This window comes from Cydia splendana, chromosome 4, assembly GCF_910591565.1.
Source record: "Cydia splendana chromosome 4, ilCydSple1.2, whole genome shotgun sequence".
NCBI classification, from domain to species: Eukaryota; Metazoa; Arthropoda; class Insecta; order Lepidoptera; family Tortricidae; genus Cydia; species Cydia splendana.
This window is the reverse complement of record NC_085963.1, coordinates 14,569,964-14,587,268: the sequence shown is the minus strand read 5'-3', so window position 1 is coordinate 14,587,268 and position 17,305 is coordinate 14,569,964. Positions and strand designations below refer to the sequence as shown.

At 38.0% G+C, this 17,305-nt stretch overlaps 4 protein-coding genes across 4 annotated transcripts in view; 1 reads left to right on the top strand and 3 right to left on the bottom strand.

Moving 5' to 3' along the window:
* LOC134789988 (phospholipid scramblase 2) overlaps nucleotides 1-17,305 on the bottom strand; it is a 412,262-nt gene that overhangs the window by 17,496 nt on the left and 377,461 nt on the right. The window lies entirely within an intron of this gene.
* LOC134789589 (zonadhesin-like) lies at nucleotides 145-3,700 on the bottom strand. The gene is made up of 8 exons (XM_063760158.1): nucleotides 3,455-3,700; nucleotides 2,946-3,152; nucleotides 2,236-2,418; nucleotides 1,849-2,040; nucleotides 1,001-1,201; nucleotides 713-901; nucleotides 199-333; nucleotides 145-161 (listed from the first exon to the last, which is right to left on the bottom strand). The coding sequence occupies exons 1-8, from the start codon at nucleotides 3,537-3,539 to the stop codon at nucleotides 145-147; spliced, it is 1,209 nt and encodes a 402-aa protein (XP_063616228.1). The 5' UTR covers nucleotides 3,540-3,700.
* LOC134789992 (sperm mitochondrial-associated cysteine-rich protein-like) lies at nucleotides 4,346-8,548 on the bottom strand. The gene is made up of 2 exons (XM_063760733.1): nucleotides 8,239-8,548; nucleotides 4,346-4,538 (listed from the first exon to the last, which is right to left on the bottom strand). The coding sequence occupies exons 1-2, from the start codon at nucleotides 8,470-8,472 to the stop codon at nucleotides 4,347-4,349; spliced, it is 426 nt and encodes a 141-aa protein (XP_063616803.1). The 5' UTR covers nucleotides 8,473-8,548; the 3' UTR covers nucleotide 4,346.
* Nucleotides 8,932-12,574, top strand: LOC134789991 (DBF4-type zinc finger-containing protein 2 homolog). Its single transcript, XM_063760732.1, has 3 exons — nucleotides 8,932-9,311; nucleotides 9,441-9,689; nucleotides 11,581-12,574. Exons 1-3 carry the CDS (start codon nucleotides 8,970-8,972, stop codon nucleotides 11,623-11,625), a joined length of 636 nt encoding a protein of 211 aa, XP_063616802.1. The 5' UTR covers nucleotides 8,932-8,969; the 3' UTR covers nucleotides 11,626-12,574.

Here is a 17,305-nt window from a genome sequence, read left to right as displayed (position 1 = left end):
GTAAGGGGCCCACTGATTAACAGTCCGCCGCACGGTATCGGCCTGTCAGTTGTTCGGAACTGTCAAAATTTTGTTCTAACTGACAGGCCGATACCGTCCGGCGGACTGTTAATCAGTGGGCCCCTTTACATTTCGTCTAAATGGCTAGAGGATTAAATTTCCTGTAATAAAACAAGAGGTATTTGTCGGTAAACTTACGGCATTTATCGGCAGGAATGCAAACGTTGCCGTTCTTATCATCCCTCACGTAGCCTTTCTTGCAAAAGCATTTGAATTCACATCTCTTGTTGATGCAAGTAGGTGGGTTGGGTTTGGAACAAGTAGCTTCAATGTCTGGACAAGATGGTCCGCAGTAGTATTCTTCATTTTTTCCGCATTTGTTAGGCGCTAGCACAGAAACAAAAAAAGACATGAAGTGAAGTCCGTCTGGAGTTCTGAGCCAAAGGGCAAAGAAAAATACATTTTCATCACACTTGCTCTAAAAAGATCTTATTTCATGCAGGTGTACTGAAGGACAAAGGCCTATATTATTCCCGTGGCAGTTACGGATTGTGAAAAAAAAAAGCTACAACTCCCTGGAGTTACAGCTTTATTTTTTAATTATGTCACAAATTCATACGAACCAAGTTGGTTGTAAGTAAAATACTTTGTTTAAAGTCAAGAGGATTAAATTTCCTGTAATAAAACAAGAGGTATTTGTCGTCAAACTTACGGCATTTATCGGCAGGAATGCAAACGTTGCCGTTCTTATCATCCCTCACGTAGCCATTCTTGCAAAAGCATTTGAATTCACATCTCTTGTTGATGCAAGTAGGTGGGTTGGGTTTGGAACAAGTAGCTTCACTGTCTGGACAAGATGGTCCGCAGTAGTATTCTTCATTTTTTCCGCATTTGTTAGGCGCTAGCGCAGAAACAAAAAAAGACATGAAGTGAAGTCCGTCTGGTGTTATGAGCCAAAGGGCAAAGAAAAAGATATTTTTAACAGATATTACACACTTACGTTTAGGGCAATCTTTAATAAGAACACATCTTGGTGGTTTAGCATCATCATCCAGAAGGTATCCTTCTTTGCAGTCGCAGCCATTGACTTCACAATATTGCGGACACATTATGTCAGACTTGTTAACATTAAGGCTCGCACAGGTCTTTCCACAAGGGTTTCCACAGCCAGTTTGTGCATTAGGGTCACCACCGCAGCAGGCTAAAATATTAAATCAATCAAATTGAATACCCATATCAGACGTAGGTTTATGTAACGTCGGCAATGCGTTAAAAACATCGATAATGAGTTTAGTTTAGACTAAAGCAGCCGTGTACTTACGGAACTACACCGCGTTCGAGGTCCTTTCATTTAATTTTTATTTTAAGGTATTTAAATAACAGTTATATGTCAACAAAATTACGCTCTTATTACAGCCATTGGCCTAAGAGGATTAGCAGTAGGTATGTTAATTTCTTATACAAAGAGAATCTGAAATACAGGAATATTGTCAAAGTAAATTATGTAGTCAGTAAATTTACTGCCATCTTTCGACATAAATGATAACACTTGATAAATGTCCAAAAGTATCGCCATCTACTCGCGCGAAAAGATGGCGATACTACAAATTTAACACATATCAGTGAAAAAATAAGGAAGTCATATGGCGTTCTTAAAGTGTTAATCATTTGTGTCGAAAGATGGCAGTAAATGTATTGACTACAATATAATTTACTTTGACAATATTCCTCTAGTGTAAATTCTCTTTGTTATTATATAAGGTAGATAGCTATTCTAAGCCCTGGAGTAATAAATAGAACAAGTAATAGCCCATTTCCCTAACTCGAAATATTAAAACTCGTACTCACGGCAAGTCTTGGCATCTACGCAGGTACCATTTTTAGCTCTGACGTAGCCGTAGTCGCAAATACAGCCACCCGGGCAAGGATACACTGCATTGGCTGGACACGTCAGCGGTTTGCCCAGATCCTCGCACGTCTTGGCCACGCACTCACCCATCAGGCAAGGTGACCATCTTTCGTGAGGTTTGCACGGTTTTGCTGTAAGATGCCGGCCGTAAATTAAAATTGGGCAAAAAGGTTGCAAACTCGTGCTCTGCCCAATTTTGAATGAATTAATTCATGAAGTGTAAGTGTAATTTTGCGGCTGAGTGCAAATAGGGTATTCAAACTATCAGAAACTGAACATGTATCATATTATTTAATACAAATTACAATTAAAGCAGATCAACTCACTGCAGTCCTTAGGAAGAACACACTTGTCCTGATTCGTATCATGTATGTGTCCTTCTTTGCAGTCGCAGCCATCATTTTTGCAAGGTCGTTTGGGGCAAATAGGATTGCTGTTGTAGTCTGCACATGTCTTGCCACATTTGTCCCCACAACCTCGCCGGGCATTGGGATCGCTGACACAATCCACTAATAAATGAATTAATGCCATTATAAAATTGGATTTTCCTATATGTTAAGTGGAGTTGAACGTCAACGTAATTTGTAAATGAGCCCATAAAAAGATGAGGAATATATTTGCTGACAGAAAATAAAATCGAGGAAAATACTTAAGTCATTCTGTAATCAAATAATCATTCTTAGCAGACACTAACCGGCTATTTATATAAAGGTCTGATATAATACCTAATATATTTACAAAAATTAAGGCGACTATATTATCTCCAACGATCTCAACATGAACAGGTAAAATCGCGCGCGCATCAATGATTTCTTGAAAATCCTATTTTCAAATTATTATTTCTTCTTTAGAAACCTTCTTTAGCACCCAATAGTTCTTGTAAGCACTTACAAAATATTTAGTAAGAGACAAATAAGTAGTTACGACGCACATAGGAGACACAATACCGTATAATTTTTCGAAATATATGTAAATAAAGATGACTCCCGAAACCACATCAACATTACACATATATAAGAAGATAATGAATACTTACTCGGGGGACACTGGTCCCTGGGAACACACGGGCCATTTCGACCAATCCTCAGGTAATCGTCTTTGCAGTAACAGCCGTTAACACAAGTTTGGTTGGCGATGCAATCGAAAGCCGCATATAAGGTGATGCAGCCGTCTGGCGGGCAGGTGTTCTGACAGCGACGTACCTCATTTTTAGGACATGGAGGAGGCACTGGTTTCCCATAATCTGAAGAGTTATAAGTTTGATTATGCGCGTCAGTAAAAAAGAAAATAGTATAGCTTTAATAAGTAATACTTTTCGTAATTACGCAAGGAATGAATGAATGAGCAGAACTACAGTGCAAAATCAAACCTAATAAGTACGTTTAAAATCACTCATCTACCGTAGAAGGTAAGACTAAGGTAGTAACTTACAAATAATTTAAGTTGTAATCCAAAGGAATTATTGTAAGTTGTGTCAGTTAGTTATGTGGTTATAATCCAATAAATACAATAATACTAAACTAGTATTAAATCAAATGCACTCACCAACAACCGGGGGTGATTCAGCTACAACCGCTGAAACCAGCAAAATAATCGAACCGACACCGACCATAGCGCCCTTCGTACCCATCCTCAGTCATTCGTTCTACAGTATGTAATATAAAAACTTACTCGACACGATTATTTATGCACGTATGATAAATGTCGTGGTAATGTGTTTTATTTTTTTATATTATTTGCAGAACAAAGGCAAACTGTGCAAATGTTTGTTATTAAATGATGAAAGTAGGTATTAACCAGCTGGAGTTTATAATATGACGTACGAGTATATGGTGCATTGGAAGTAAACTAGCTCTTTAACATTTATTTATGCATTTATGGATAAAGTCAATGAATGTGGAATGAAGTAAATATAATGTATCATCAGTAAAGGCATTGGGGGTCCATATTTCGAACTATTGCACTATCTATGCAGTATGCACACAAACAATCTCCGAATCGAGCACTCCATCAGCATCACCCAACAGGCATTATAAGTTTTTAATAGGTAGGTACAAATGAGTAAGCTCTCGTTTAACCTACTCAACTTTTTGAAATAATTTGAAATAATCATTACCTAATTAATGAAATAAAGAAAAAGCGCGCCGCGCCCTACTTAATTTTCGCCTTGTTTCATACATTAAAGTGTTTATTTACATATTGATTAGAGGAAGGTAAAACATGTCTTTCTAGATAAACAATCAAAAATTATACAAAGAAAACATTTTACTCTTATTAAAGGTACGTCACAATTTCTTTACAACACTTTTTATCAAAAATATTTAACCATATCAAAATACTTTAAACAATGACTCCTACAGAACATTATCTTAGACGGCCCCGACTACCGCAGATTTTTCTCTAAAAATCTTTACGATAGAACTGGTGATTTTGCCTCCTACCAGATGGGCATGCATGGTCCTTTGCAGCCACAGCAGACGGGCGCGCCGGGGTAGCTGCAGCGTTTCGGTATGCAGCAGCCGGGCCCTTGGCAGCAGTAGCAGGGGCACGGCTTGCAGCGGTTGGGCCGGCAGCACGGGATGGCGACGGACGGGCAGATGTGGGGCGGCACAGGAACAGCCGGGTACACCTGCACGTACATTATGGTTTTTATTACGATAAATAATTATAAACAGAACATTTGAATAAACGAGTTGCATGCAAATATTATCAGAATATGTGTGCATAATTAATTACGACATCAACAAGAAATTAGAAACGCTATGATATCATGGAATTACAGGTATCCTGTTATTTTTTACTTTTAGGCAACCTCTTTATTAGTTTATCTGCATATTCAGTATTAACAAATCTGGCATCTCCGTCCATAAAAAAAAAGAATCAAAATTTTAGGTACTAATTTTCCTTTTTTTTTAGTTTATCGCTAGTACAGCCAATCTATAGGAGATTTTTAAGAATCAAAGAATGTGAAGTAATTGCAAAAGACATACTCTTGATTACGCAATACGCAACTCTTTAATTCAAGCACAAGATTCTGCGCAGCATTCTTGGGAAACTGCATGGTCTGAGGCCCAAAATCATCTTAAAATGAGGTATTTAATTTAATTGCGTTTTTCTTAAAAAGATTCTTCTGATTTTTATTGAACAATGTTTGATAGGCCTTATTTTGTATTTTCATATTTATTTTTGTGGTATGTTTCCATTATTTTTTCTAAATTGAACAAATAAATGTGTGAAGACCTAAAATTACTACCTTTAACATTGAAAGGACATCCTAGCCTGAAAATTAAAATTTACAAGCATATTATTAATACTAATTCATTCTTAAAAACCCAAGTTTTAATTTAAGTACCAATTTTTATGACTTCTTCACCAAACATTTTGAGAAAATCGTTCCTGAATGATCACAAAAACTTGCCTGAATTACTGATATTAAGACATCACCTACCCTACTGTCATTGTTTATCGATAACATAAAAAGTAATTAATTTATTTATGTCTTTACTTATGCAATTTATTACCAAAAAGTGATGTATCATGACCTGCGATCATATCATGACCAATGTATCATCAAAACGTATCATTATGTGTTTAGCTGATATCATGGTCTAATAAAACATGGTCTTCTATTCCCAGAGTGACACGGGCCTACGTCACAATAACATTGCCACTTTATTTCAACATAACATGTTACATGGGTACATTATACCTATGGTTAATAAGTTAAAATATTTCTTTATAATTTTATAATTTTCATTTATATGTATTTTATCTTAAATTTTACAATAACACGTCATTTTTAATTATTCGTTAGTAATATCTTCCGATTCACGAAAGAAATTTCAGACGTTCGGGTAATTCTGTTTACATTACTGGCAACACAGGATAGCGCTGTCACATTTGACAATTCGGATCTAGATAACTTCATGCCCTGACCGTCATCCTTGTCGAACGCGTGTTAATTGTTATTTCCTTCTCGCTCAGTGTCAGCAGTCGCAGTGTTTTCCAAACTTTTCACGTCGTAAGCTTGGTAATTAATGTGTAACTGTGAATTAGTTTTTCAAACGTTTGTCTTGTATAGATAAATAAAGTTTAGTTTAATACATTAGATTTGTTTTATTTTACTATGTTTCTGCATGAAGAACTTAAAATTAATGCCGTTAAAATAATTTTCACCGTTGGTTAAAATTCTCCCACATTTTAAAGTTTGAGAACCTGTAAACAGCATGATGACGTAGGCCCGTGTCAGTTAGGTCATACGCGAATCTCGGAATAGAGTACCAGGCGGAGTATATTATTATACCATGGCTGATATCAATTCTAAAGACTTTTTGATGTACCCTCGTATACGATAGTGGCTTGATATCAATAAGAACAGGTACCTGCGGTAATTTTATGCAAGTGGTTTGCCAAAATGTTAGGGTTCCGTACGTCAAAAGTAAAAAAACGGAATCCTTTTAGGATCACTCGTGCGTCTGTCTGTCTGTCTGTCCGACCATTGCCCCCCCCCCACCCTTTATCTCCGAAACTACTAGGCCTAAAATTCTGAAAAAATACACAAAATAGTTCTTTACACATAGAGGACAGGAAAACCTATTAGAAATGTGCAGTCAAGCGTGAGTCGGACTTAACTGCTTAGTTTTTGATTCGATCCCTACGGGTTTATTAAAGACATTTCATTCACGTTCCACATAAAAAAATACATTGTTAAAAATTGGGTAATGTACGGAACCCTTGGAACGCGAGTCCGACTCGCACTTGACCGGTTTTTTACTATCCTAGATGTTTTATTCAAAACATAGTGATTTGTCAGAGTATTAATAAAACAGTCGGAAACAGTATGCATGGACTGTATGATATTGGCAGGGTTTGTACCTATGGACAATAAGGTTAACTGGAAGAGATCCCTTAAAGGGATAAGTTCGCCTTTGTACTAATGACGAATGTTATTTTTCCTGTTTTGTTTTGATTTTTGTACAATAAAGTGTTTTACTACTTACTATTAATATTATAATAATAATATTCTCGGTAGTTACTTACTACTTTTCAGCTGTTACTTTTGGACTTGGTAGTGTCTGCAGGATCTACAAAGTCCTCGGAATCATCGCTTAGCACGCAAAACTTTAAACGAATGAAGCAAGATTTTTAGTTAGTCAGAGTGTCCATAGGTACATACTTATTCCACCTCCTTTTGTTAATCCAAACTAGTTATCATTAAAACATCTGGCGAATTGCGAAAACTGGAGAAAACAACAATGTAACCTTGAAGTTTATTCTGTGATGATACACATATCGATGTATACAAGTTCGTCAACATTGAAAGGCTGGCGATGATTTTTAATCGGTGATCAGGAACATTTTTTCTAACTCAGTAATTGATGTAGATCGCGTTGAAGTCGTAATTACATGGAAACAACCTTGTTTTTTTTATCATCATTTTAATTTTGAGATCAATTTTATCATAAAATCCTTGTCGCTCTACTATCGGTATCTATAAGTTATAGCCTCTTTACAAACTTAACCTCTCATTGTCATATGCATAAATCCGTCAAATTTCCCGCCATATCGATGGCACTTGACGTATCGTGGTTACTTCATGTAGGATAACCATGTATTTTAGTGGTTATTAGTTTTAATTATGTTTTAACTTTTAACACATTCAACACCAAGAACCCGACTGTCGGGTACACTGTTCGTAGCGACTACGCGCTACATACGACGAAACTGTGGCTACGCGCTACGAGCGTAACCCGTAGCACTTAGTGGTATTGAATGTGTTAATTAATTAAACAATGAGATAATTGCGTGAGACCTAGCCTAATAAGTTTAATTTGGGCTAGATATTAATATTTTTACACTCCTGATCACAAATTAAAAATCATCGTGTATTTATGGTGTATTTGTATCATTTACTGAATTCATAAAAAAAAATCATTTATAATAATGAGGATGAAAGTTTACTTCGTAGCATAATTTTTTTCAGAGCCAAACATTTATAAATATTGTGAATCTAGTGTTAGTATCTAATATAAGAAACACGTTTTTTTAAGTACACGATGGTAGTTTATTAATACCGACTAGTACTACAGTAAGTAGTTCTTTAAATACCGGCAGTGGCCAAAGGTACAACCATCCACAGGTACAATATTCGCGGACTCTGGACTCCAAAAAAAGAGGGTGCAATCGGGATAAATACTTTGTAAGTATATGAAAGAGAGAGAAAATGTGTTGCTGATATATAAAGTTTATAATATATTATGTAGATTATAATGCGAGTAGCGCACTCGCAACCAGTCACGGTCCAATCAGTCTCGACTGCATAGCAGTACCTTGTCACACGGTGGGCACTCTGGCAAACATGGTAGCACAGGACATGGCGGGCACGGCGCCGGACACGGCCGCACGGGCGCCGGGCATGGCGAGCACCCGCCGCCCGGGCACACGGAGCACGGCCGGAGATCGTTCCGTGAATGCACGCACGGTTTTGTTGTGTACGGGTAGCACGCACCGCACGGCGCGCCTGTGCACACGCACGGATCGAAACTATAGAAAGGAGCACTCATTTTGCAATTTTTATAATTTTTTTAACAAAATTTGGTTATATAAAAAGTGACAGTTTTGCGACGCTTGAAAATTTTGTTTTAAGAGTTTTTTACTATCCTTTTAGAAATGGAGGTGCCACAAAGAAGGTTGTGGACCTTGAGTTTCAACTCGAGGTATTTTTGTTATACGAATATGCAAATAAATCTGTTCGTATTAAATTTTATTAAAATAAATTAATTAGTATTTGAATTACAATAGGACATTGTAATGTTTAATTTATTTATCTTTAAATTCATAGTTATTGGCATATAACAACTAATATTCAGACAAATTCTTTGTTATTCCTGACAGAACATTTTACAAAAATGAAATAAACAATCACCATCAACTTAAAATTCTTGTAAAAAATATAATTATAACCAGATAATTTTATATAATATAAAATAACAAAAACAGGAAAATTTTAAAATTACTAGTTCATACTAACTTAACCTAATTACCTACTGAACTAACAAAAATGTGTGCGTGTACATTTTGCCCGACTTGCCCGCCGATCCTGCCGTGCGGCACCGGACCGTGCCGCTACTACTGCTGTCCCCCACCACAGTGCTGCCAGCCCTGCGTCCCACCCCCCGTGCCTTGCACCCCATGCCCCCCTTGCAACTGCTGCGCCAGGTTCCGGCCGTGCCCGGCGCCGGTCATCCCGGACATAGTTCCACCTATTGTGCCGATACTGCCGCCTTGCAGGCCCCGCCGGTGTCCGGCGCCGGAACCGCCGCCGTTTTGCCCCCCGAGACCAGTGTGCTGTCCTCCAGTGTTACCTTGCTGTCCACCTCCCGAGCCATGTAATCCTCCACCAGTAAGTCTAATTTTGCAAACCTATATATTTAGTTACTGCTACGTATTATCGTTTCTGGGTCAGTTGTCCTAATCCCAAATAATTACTAAAAACCATATTAATCTAACTATTTTTGCCTACTATTTTCAGTGCCGCCCTTGCCCGGAGCCCATACCATGTTACCAACCAGTGCTGCCTTGCTGCAATCCACAATGCCCTCCTCCAATCTTACCTAAACAACGACCGATTTGCCCGAGAGCCCCACCGTGCCCGTATCCTTGCCTACCCGTCGGCCGTAGCTGCTGCCCCGAGATCTGTGGATTGGACCCCGTGACACGGCGACGCCCGACAATAGTCCACAATAGTGTAGTGACGAGGAACGTTGATAATAGAAAACAGGTTTGTATTTATTTATTTTTTTTTTAATTTATTTACACAAAAGGTACATGCTCATAAACAAAATTTACAATATCGCCAAACTCTAACCAGTTTGTTGGCGAATGAAGCGCTCACTTAACTAATCGAATCATGCACCTAAACAAAACAATTAGTAACTAAAACAATAGGTAATCCTTATTATAATATAAAAAACTAACATGCATAGATGCCACAAGTCTTCACATTGTCTCAAAGTTTAATTTTCTAAAAGGTATGTTTTTAATCTCTTTTTAAGGATCGGCTTACTTAACCTAGGTTTATCTCTTAACCATCCTATTTCGTTAAACAGCGTAGGCACTAAATATTTATTTAACTTTTCCCATAATAATTATAATATTACTGCCAATATTACTTGTTAATTATTAGATAATATTACTGCCAGCTTTTGCTGAGGGTCGTGAAATCCTCATGGAATCAGTTTCTCTTTGACGGTGTCCCGCCATCTGTGCCTGTTTTTGGCATCGTAAAGCGCGACATGTCGTTGGGTGTCCATGGTTGAACGGACTTGAACTGCCCACCTTCTTGGGCTACGGCCTCTAGGTCGTTTGCCAGCAACCTTGCCAGTAACTATGACTTCTTCAAGATTATGACCTTCTTTCCTGGCTATGTGACCGAAAAACTCCAGTATCCTGCGTAGACATATGGTTGAATGTCTGGTTTTGATGTTGAGTTCGCGTAAGATCGATCTATTTGTAAGGAAATACAGAATGTTTTTAGTCACCTGCAATAATTTAATAATGAGCAAATTTTACTACGGGACTAACCCCGATATCGCGCAAAAGAAATTTACTCTCCCGTACAAAATATTAACATCAGTCCAGCCAAAATGTGTGAAACAGCCAATTTTTTTTCACGATTTCGGGGTTGCTGCCATAGTAAAAGTTGCTCAGTATGACCTACCTTTAAATTCATCCCGTAAATTATTGCAGGTGATTAAAAAAACATCCTGCATAATAAAAAATACCTATTTTATTTCAAAAGTCCCTGGCCAAACTATAATATAAATAATAACAGGGCAGCTTGTGGCGAGCTGTTGGGGAGTAACGACCCCACGGACCCGAGTGCTCCCGAGAGTCGGTCAGGGTCTCCGTCTCCGGCGTGTCTTCGTCGGTCGGAGTGGACCCCAAGGGGACCCGCAAGACTCTCAGCTCCGGCTTACCTTCATTGGCCGTCCAGAGAGGAGTCGCTAGAGCTATATGCTCCAGGGGTGGAAGTGAAAGATGCATAAGACGCGAGTTGGCACAGTGGCTGGTAACAGCCACTGGGTAGAAAGCGGCGCACACCTCTCGACACCCCTGAGCCGCTCACACCGGTGTTGCTCCTGGTCGTCTTTACGACGGCAGTTTCAGGGGCCCATCTAGTCAGCGGCGAGTCACCGCCTGCCTCGATGACGGTGTTAACATTGTTATGGCAGGTGTCCGGACCTCTTTTACAATAGCCCAGTCTCATTGTCCACCCAAACATCAATCCATACACCGGCATACTGTTCACTTTTTCTACAATAGTCCCAATGCCTGCTGAGACCGGTTCATGGGTGTCTATTGTTGCGCCTGTGAACGGGTTCCAGCAGGCGTTCTACATGACATTAAAGCTCTCCAAAGGGCCTCTACGTGTTGGATCTATATCCCCACGCAAGCCTATCAAAAGACCGGGATTTATAGGCCCGTGTTATCTAAGGAGATACAAACATTAATTACAATAACAATACCGTGGCGTTATTATTTGTTAAATTTTGAAAGATAATAATTGGCATTTCCTGACTTAATAGCGTAAACGAAATAGCGGCATTTCCGAGCATATTTAAGAAAACTTATTAATCTAATAAGTAATAATATAATTTTCTTGCCCGCAGCTGGTTCCCTGCTGTTGCAACCACATGTGCGTGCCCCTGATCTAGAGAGGCTCTGGCTGTCCTTATTATGGTAACGTTTTAGTGATGTTTGATGCAAGTATTGTGATGTTTTAGAAAAAATATTGTGGTTCGATAAAAATATATGATTCTAAAAGTTCAGTTGTTCGTCAATTTAACATTAATCCCTTTTATAATATTATAAATGCGAAAGTAACTCTGTCTGTCTGCCTGTTACCTCTTCACCTTCACCTAGCTGGACCGATTTAGATGGTATCGTCTTGGGTCGTCCCATTCGTTTTTCGTCAATTTCTTAAATTAGTCCTATTCTGCTTTCGTCACTCATTCTACTTTGAAAGCCACCGACGATTGTGACGAATGTAGAATGAGTGACGAAAGCAGAATAGGACTAATTTAAGAACTTGACGAAAAACGAATGGGACGACCCAAGACGATACCATTTAGTTAGATGAAGTTTGATATGGTGACAGCTTAAAATCCGGTAAAAAGGACATAGCCGACATAGGATAATTTTTATCCCAGAAGAAATTTGTTAAGGGGATGTACAATGGGGGGTGGAAATCACTTTGGAAGTGTTGTTATGGATATATATTAACCCCCTTATTCATAAAACTTTACGGGCCTGATTTAGTTAAATTATATTTTATCCCTTTCTTACGAATACATAAGTCAAAACGACAGATAAAGACAAACTATTATTATTAGCTAATTAAGGTTTGTAGCGCGTTTATGAATAAGTGGGTAAGTCTACGCAGACAAAGTCGCGGGCGGAAGCTAGTATCTGTGGCTTTCCATCAGAGAATTCCTTGCTACGTGTTACTATTTCACTATTTCACTGTTAATACAGCAAAAAATAAAACTGCACTCGACGGTTATTGATTCACTATTATTTGGTCAAACACTAAATTACAGACATTTGTTACAATGACGATTTTTTTACACTGATTTTATAGATTTGCACATATTCACTAATTCTTAACACATCACACTATATGCGTATGGCAACTGTAGATGTTGACGCAGCGATTCTCGAACCTGAGAATGAGAATAGAAGAGAATAATTTATTGAGAAAACCTTATTGGTAATGTTACATTATGCGTGAACTTTTACATTTTACGTACATTATTACATGCGCCTGAATGGAATGTAATCCTGTATCTCAGGCAAAAAGATAAAATACTAATTTAAAGAACAATAAGTTTTTGGCAAAAATTTCATTTTTGGTACAAGCTTTTATCGCTGACTGTACTTTTCTTACGACAGACAACTAATACTCATCGAGACAATTCTAAAAACCCCTAACACAATTAGGTTGCGTTGTTTCATCACAGAGTTCCTATGGCCACTTCATCATCAGATCAGATCCATAATATTGCATTGTCATCCGATTTATACATGCATGCAAAATTTCAGCTCAATCGGAAACCGGGAAGTGGATCCAATTTAACTTGCAAGATTTGATTACACACAGACAACGGTCAGGTAAAAGTAAATACAGTGGAAACTGGATAAGTGGAACCTGGGTTAGTGGAAAACCTCTTTAAGTGGACCCAAGTTCTCGGTTCCAGTCCCTTGGCAACGAATTACCTCTATAAGTGGAATTTTGGGACCTCTATAAGCGGAATCCATTTTTTCGAAAATTTCTTATTTTTACCTCTGTAACTGGAAGCAGCCGTCTCCGAAACCTCTATGAGTGGAATAGCTCGGCGTTATAAAATTTGTATTTTTAATAAACCGTCACAAGGAGGGTAGTTTGTTTTGTTCATTATGGTTCGTGTTTTAACTACGTATTTTGTATGAGATCACACATCGTTCAGTTTTTTTTTGCATTAAAGTACAATCGGTACATTGATTTATTTAACCATACTGGTTTCTCGTGCATAAATAAATATTAGGAGTGATTTAGTTTTTGTAATTTTGAAAATTGTATACGAGTAGGTACTGTGGATTATTTACAGTATTGCTTTTTTTAAAGTCAGGATTACATACCTATTTTTGTTAATACATACATATCTACATACATATTTAATAAAAGATGATTATTTAAGTCTTGATCATACCATACGTGACCTCTATAAGCGACATTACTAGCATCCACAACCTCTGTTAGCGAGAGCCTCTGTAAGTGAGAAAATGTTTTATTTGAACCTGGTTTAGTGGAAAACTGGATAAATGGAAAACCTGGATAAGCGGGACTAAACAGCCGGTCCCTTGCGATTCCACTTATCCAGTTTCCACTGTAAAAGCTTGTAATATAACAAATTAAAATCATGAACATAGAGACATAAATAGGTATTGAATTATCTTACACTTGGTAACCAAGTAATGCTGTGTCAGTGTCTATAATATTTATAAAGTAGGGCGATCTTGTTTATTTTATCATTACGTTGTTATTAGTTATTACCTGGTGCACTGGGGGAGCCTGGGTGGGGGGTGGCAGGAAAGGGAGATTTGTCCTGGCCCGCATTGCATTGGTCCGACCGACTGGAGACATGACTCTGGCGGACAAGGCGCTGGATAACAGGTCACAGGTGGGCAACACGCAACAGGAGCTGGGCAGCACTTCATCTTGTCTGATGTTCCGGATAATTTTATGGTAGACAGGAGCCTGGAATGGTTGTTGAGGAAATGAAGAATATCACGCGTTCGCTTGCTGTTTATATAAGCTTTCGTGGCACACTTGATTATGTTTTGAAATCGAGTGCTGTTTTTTATCCAGTTGGTATAAACATTATGACAATCTATGGGGTATGTTCATCTTGTCATAAATACAGTTCAGTGAATTTATTTTTGTACATATTTTACTAACATATCCAGATTTTAAAACATTTTTCGATAGGTATGTAAACTTATGTGAAACAAAAATTACTTAACTGTATGACCTTTTCCAGTAAGTTAGCTAAATTTAATCTTTAGGACGCCAAGGACCGATATATCCGCACCGCAGGTCCAACGCCAAAGACGGATTAATCGGTCACAGACCACATAGCAACATAGACCTACGTGCATATGCATAAAGTTCAATTTCCGTTTTGACACTTCAGTGACGTGGCGCCCGAGTGGCAGCTTTTGTGTTTGACACGGCGTCGAAAAGGTTTATCTTGAGATTTTGATATGTTATAGATTAGAGTCCTGAACAAAAGCCTCCAGGGGTGCTACCACTGTTTCCGAGTCCCTTTCAGAGTTTCGGCTGATTTTGTACTAGATAACAAAGTATTAGTACTTTTTATTTTACTTTTACTTTTTTCGCGGTTTCGGCATTGATCTCATAATAAAAGTTTTATACAAATACAAAATACAAATACAAATACAAATGCGTTTATTTCATTACTTTTTACATAAGTTCTTAGGTATAGTATAAGGGTTAGGTAGGTAATTAGTCCATCTTAGGTATAAGGAGTAAGTAGGTAAGTATTAATCTAAACATTGTGTAACAAATTGTGTAAGTAATGAAAAAGGTGCGGGTACAGCTTGCTGAATTTAAACCCGCCCTCGGTCAGCTAATTGGAATGGCATTAAGATTACATAATACGCAAAGTATGGCTGGTTAAAATATCACCCTGTATATTTTTGCCGTCATAAACCTCTGTCCATTATACCAAAATATGTATATCGTAATGTACCTACAATATAGGGTAATTCGCCAGTAACTAGCCACACTTAGTAACTGGCCACCCAAAATCAAAAATGAATAAGGTGGCCAAGAAAGCTGGCCGGTTATTGAAACCTTTAAAATGTTTATAGGTGAATAAGTACTAAAACGTAGTGATTATATTCTCTTTGATAAGTACTTAGAATTCATTTTTAGTTTAGGGTGGCCAGTTACTAAAAGTGGCCAGTTACTGGCGAATTACCCTACTACTAAGCCCTACTAAGTTATCTTAAGATGCCTTGCTATGATATTGTAAAATATCAAAATATGAAAAGTTTTTGGCAAAAAATTCATTTTTGGTACGCCACCTCCTGTCTCCATCATCAGATCAGCTCGATGGTACCATAATATTGCATTGTCATCCGATTTATACATGCATGCAAAATTCAGCTCAATCGGAAACCGGGAAGTGGATCAAATAACTTGCAAGATTTGATTACATACAGACAGACAGACAGACAACGGTCAGGTGAAAGTAAATAAAAGCTTGTAAAATAATTACAGCTTCGTGTGTGGACTGTTAAAAGTACGTATAATATATTGTTAAGATACCTTGTTATTATTGTTACTTGTTTTACAAGGGGGCATGTTGTTTAACCGGCGTGAAACACTTATTATTAACCGCTCGTGCTAATATTGATACCCGAGCAAGCGAAAGGTGTTTGACACGGCGTCGAAAAGGTCAATTCTACGTGTGGTACTATACAGCACGTCCCACGGATGATTTTATTATTTCTTTTGCGGTACATATTCATGAAAAGAAATGTACTTTTATGTACTTATGTTTTTAAAAAATGTACTCGCACGGTTTTGGCATAGCGACAAACAGGTCGTGGTCGTGCTGGGTAGATACTACCTGGCACAACCACACTATATTTATGGTTAATTTAATGTCAAATGAATACAAAACAAAATAATTTAATTTCATTATGGTTCGGCAGGAAAACTGTGGCCAGACAGTCAGTACGTCTACCATCAGTTTTGACATTGACATATACTCTCACGTTTACGTAGCTTACTTTCTATGCATCTCGCTCGTACTCGCATATTAGTGCAAGCGAGATGTACAGAAAGTAAATTACGTAGACGTGAGCGTTATGTCAATGTAAAAACTGGTGGTAGACGTACTAGTGTTCGGTAAAAGAGGTACTAGAATCTGTTCAATGAGTTCACATTTAATAATCACATTAACAGGGTGTTTTACGTAGCAAATTTGTTTTTCAGTTTTCTCCAAAAAAACACCGTAAAAGCTATAATGTTTTATACTTAAATATACTTCAGGAACCGAGTACTATCAGCTGTATAAATTCTGCAATCGATCGTAAAGTTGCTCATTTCACAACATTATTTTCAAAAAATCATATCTCTGTAACTACGCAACCTAGAAGGTTGATCTTTTGTGTTATCGATAGGTTATTTATTGTAGATTACTGGGGTATGCATAACTCCATACCCGCCATAAGGTACCTTTGACCGTGGGACGTCACAAATTTACTCAAATTGTACTATCTACAAGCACATCAAAATGTGACAGTCATAAGAAAACAACTCAAAATTTGCATTTGATTACTTTGCCTCACATGTGAATAAAATGCGAGCTGGTGTGGTGAATAATAGCTTTTGGTTTATTATCGCTCCGTCTGTTTAAGGTCTCTATACAAAGTCGCCCTTAGCCATCTAGGGCCTACCGCGAATCACGTTCGACGTGTTGCCTCTGTCGCACTTGAAAATTCGTACTAAGTGTGACAGGGAGGCAACATGTCGAACGTGGTTCGCGGTAGGCTCTCTGACTACACAGATTTAATAACAACCATCAGTCACATTTCTAATTCACTTTATTACAGCACTAGACAAACGGCACATTCAAGATAGCTTCACAAATGCTGCCAGGTAGGCGGCACCGTCGCCGCAAGGCAAGGTGGCTCTTCATCCTGATTTTCATCTTTCTTAGCAGATTTTCTTAGCAGATCTTTGTGCAGCATGTGTAGATGGTTATCTTGGGACAGCCGCAGCCACAGCAACCTCCGCAACACCTGGAATTAATTAAAGGTTAA

What these genes read in the sequence shown, in the direction of transcription:
- LOC134789589 (XM_063760158.1), bottom strand. Translation starts at nt 3,539, where the DNA reads ATGGGTACGAAGGGCGCTATGGTCGGTGTCGGTTCGATTATTTTGCTG. An exon ending in CGTAGATGCCAAGACTTGCC is followed by an intron (nt 1,202 to 1,848) that starts GTGAGTACGAGT and finishes TTAATATTTTAG; the next exon opens with CCTGCTGCGGTGGTGACCCT. An exon ending in CATTCCTGCCGATAAATGCC is followed by an intron (nt 334 to 712) that starts GTAAGTTTGACG and finishes CATCTTGTCCAG; the next exon opens with ACATTGAAGCTACTTGTTCC.
- LOC134789992 (XM_063760733.1), bottom strand. Translation starts at nt 8,472, where the DNA reads ATGAGTGCTCCTTTCTATAGTTTCGATCCGTGCGTGTGCACAGGCGCG. An exon ending in AGTGCCCACCGTGTGACAAG is followed by an intron (nt 4,539 to 8,238) that starts GTACTGCTATGC and finishes ATGTACGTGCAG; the next exon opens with GTGTACCCGGCTGTTCCTGT.
- LOC134789991 (XM_063760732.1), top strand. Translation starts at nt 8,970, where the DNA reads ATGTGTGCGTGTACATTTTGCCCGACTTGCCCGCCGATCCTGCCGTGC. An exon ending in AGCCATGTAATCCTCCACCA is followed by an intron (nt 9,312 to 9,440) that starts GTAAGTCTAATT and finishes TACTATTTTCAG; the next exon opens with TGCCGCCCTTGCCCGGAGCC. An exon ending in ACGTTGATAATAGAAAACAG is followed by an intron (nt 9,690 to 11,580) that starts GTTTGTATTTAT and finishes TCTTGCCCGCAG; the next exon opens with CTGGTTCCCTGCTGTTGCAA.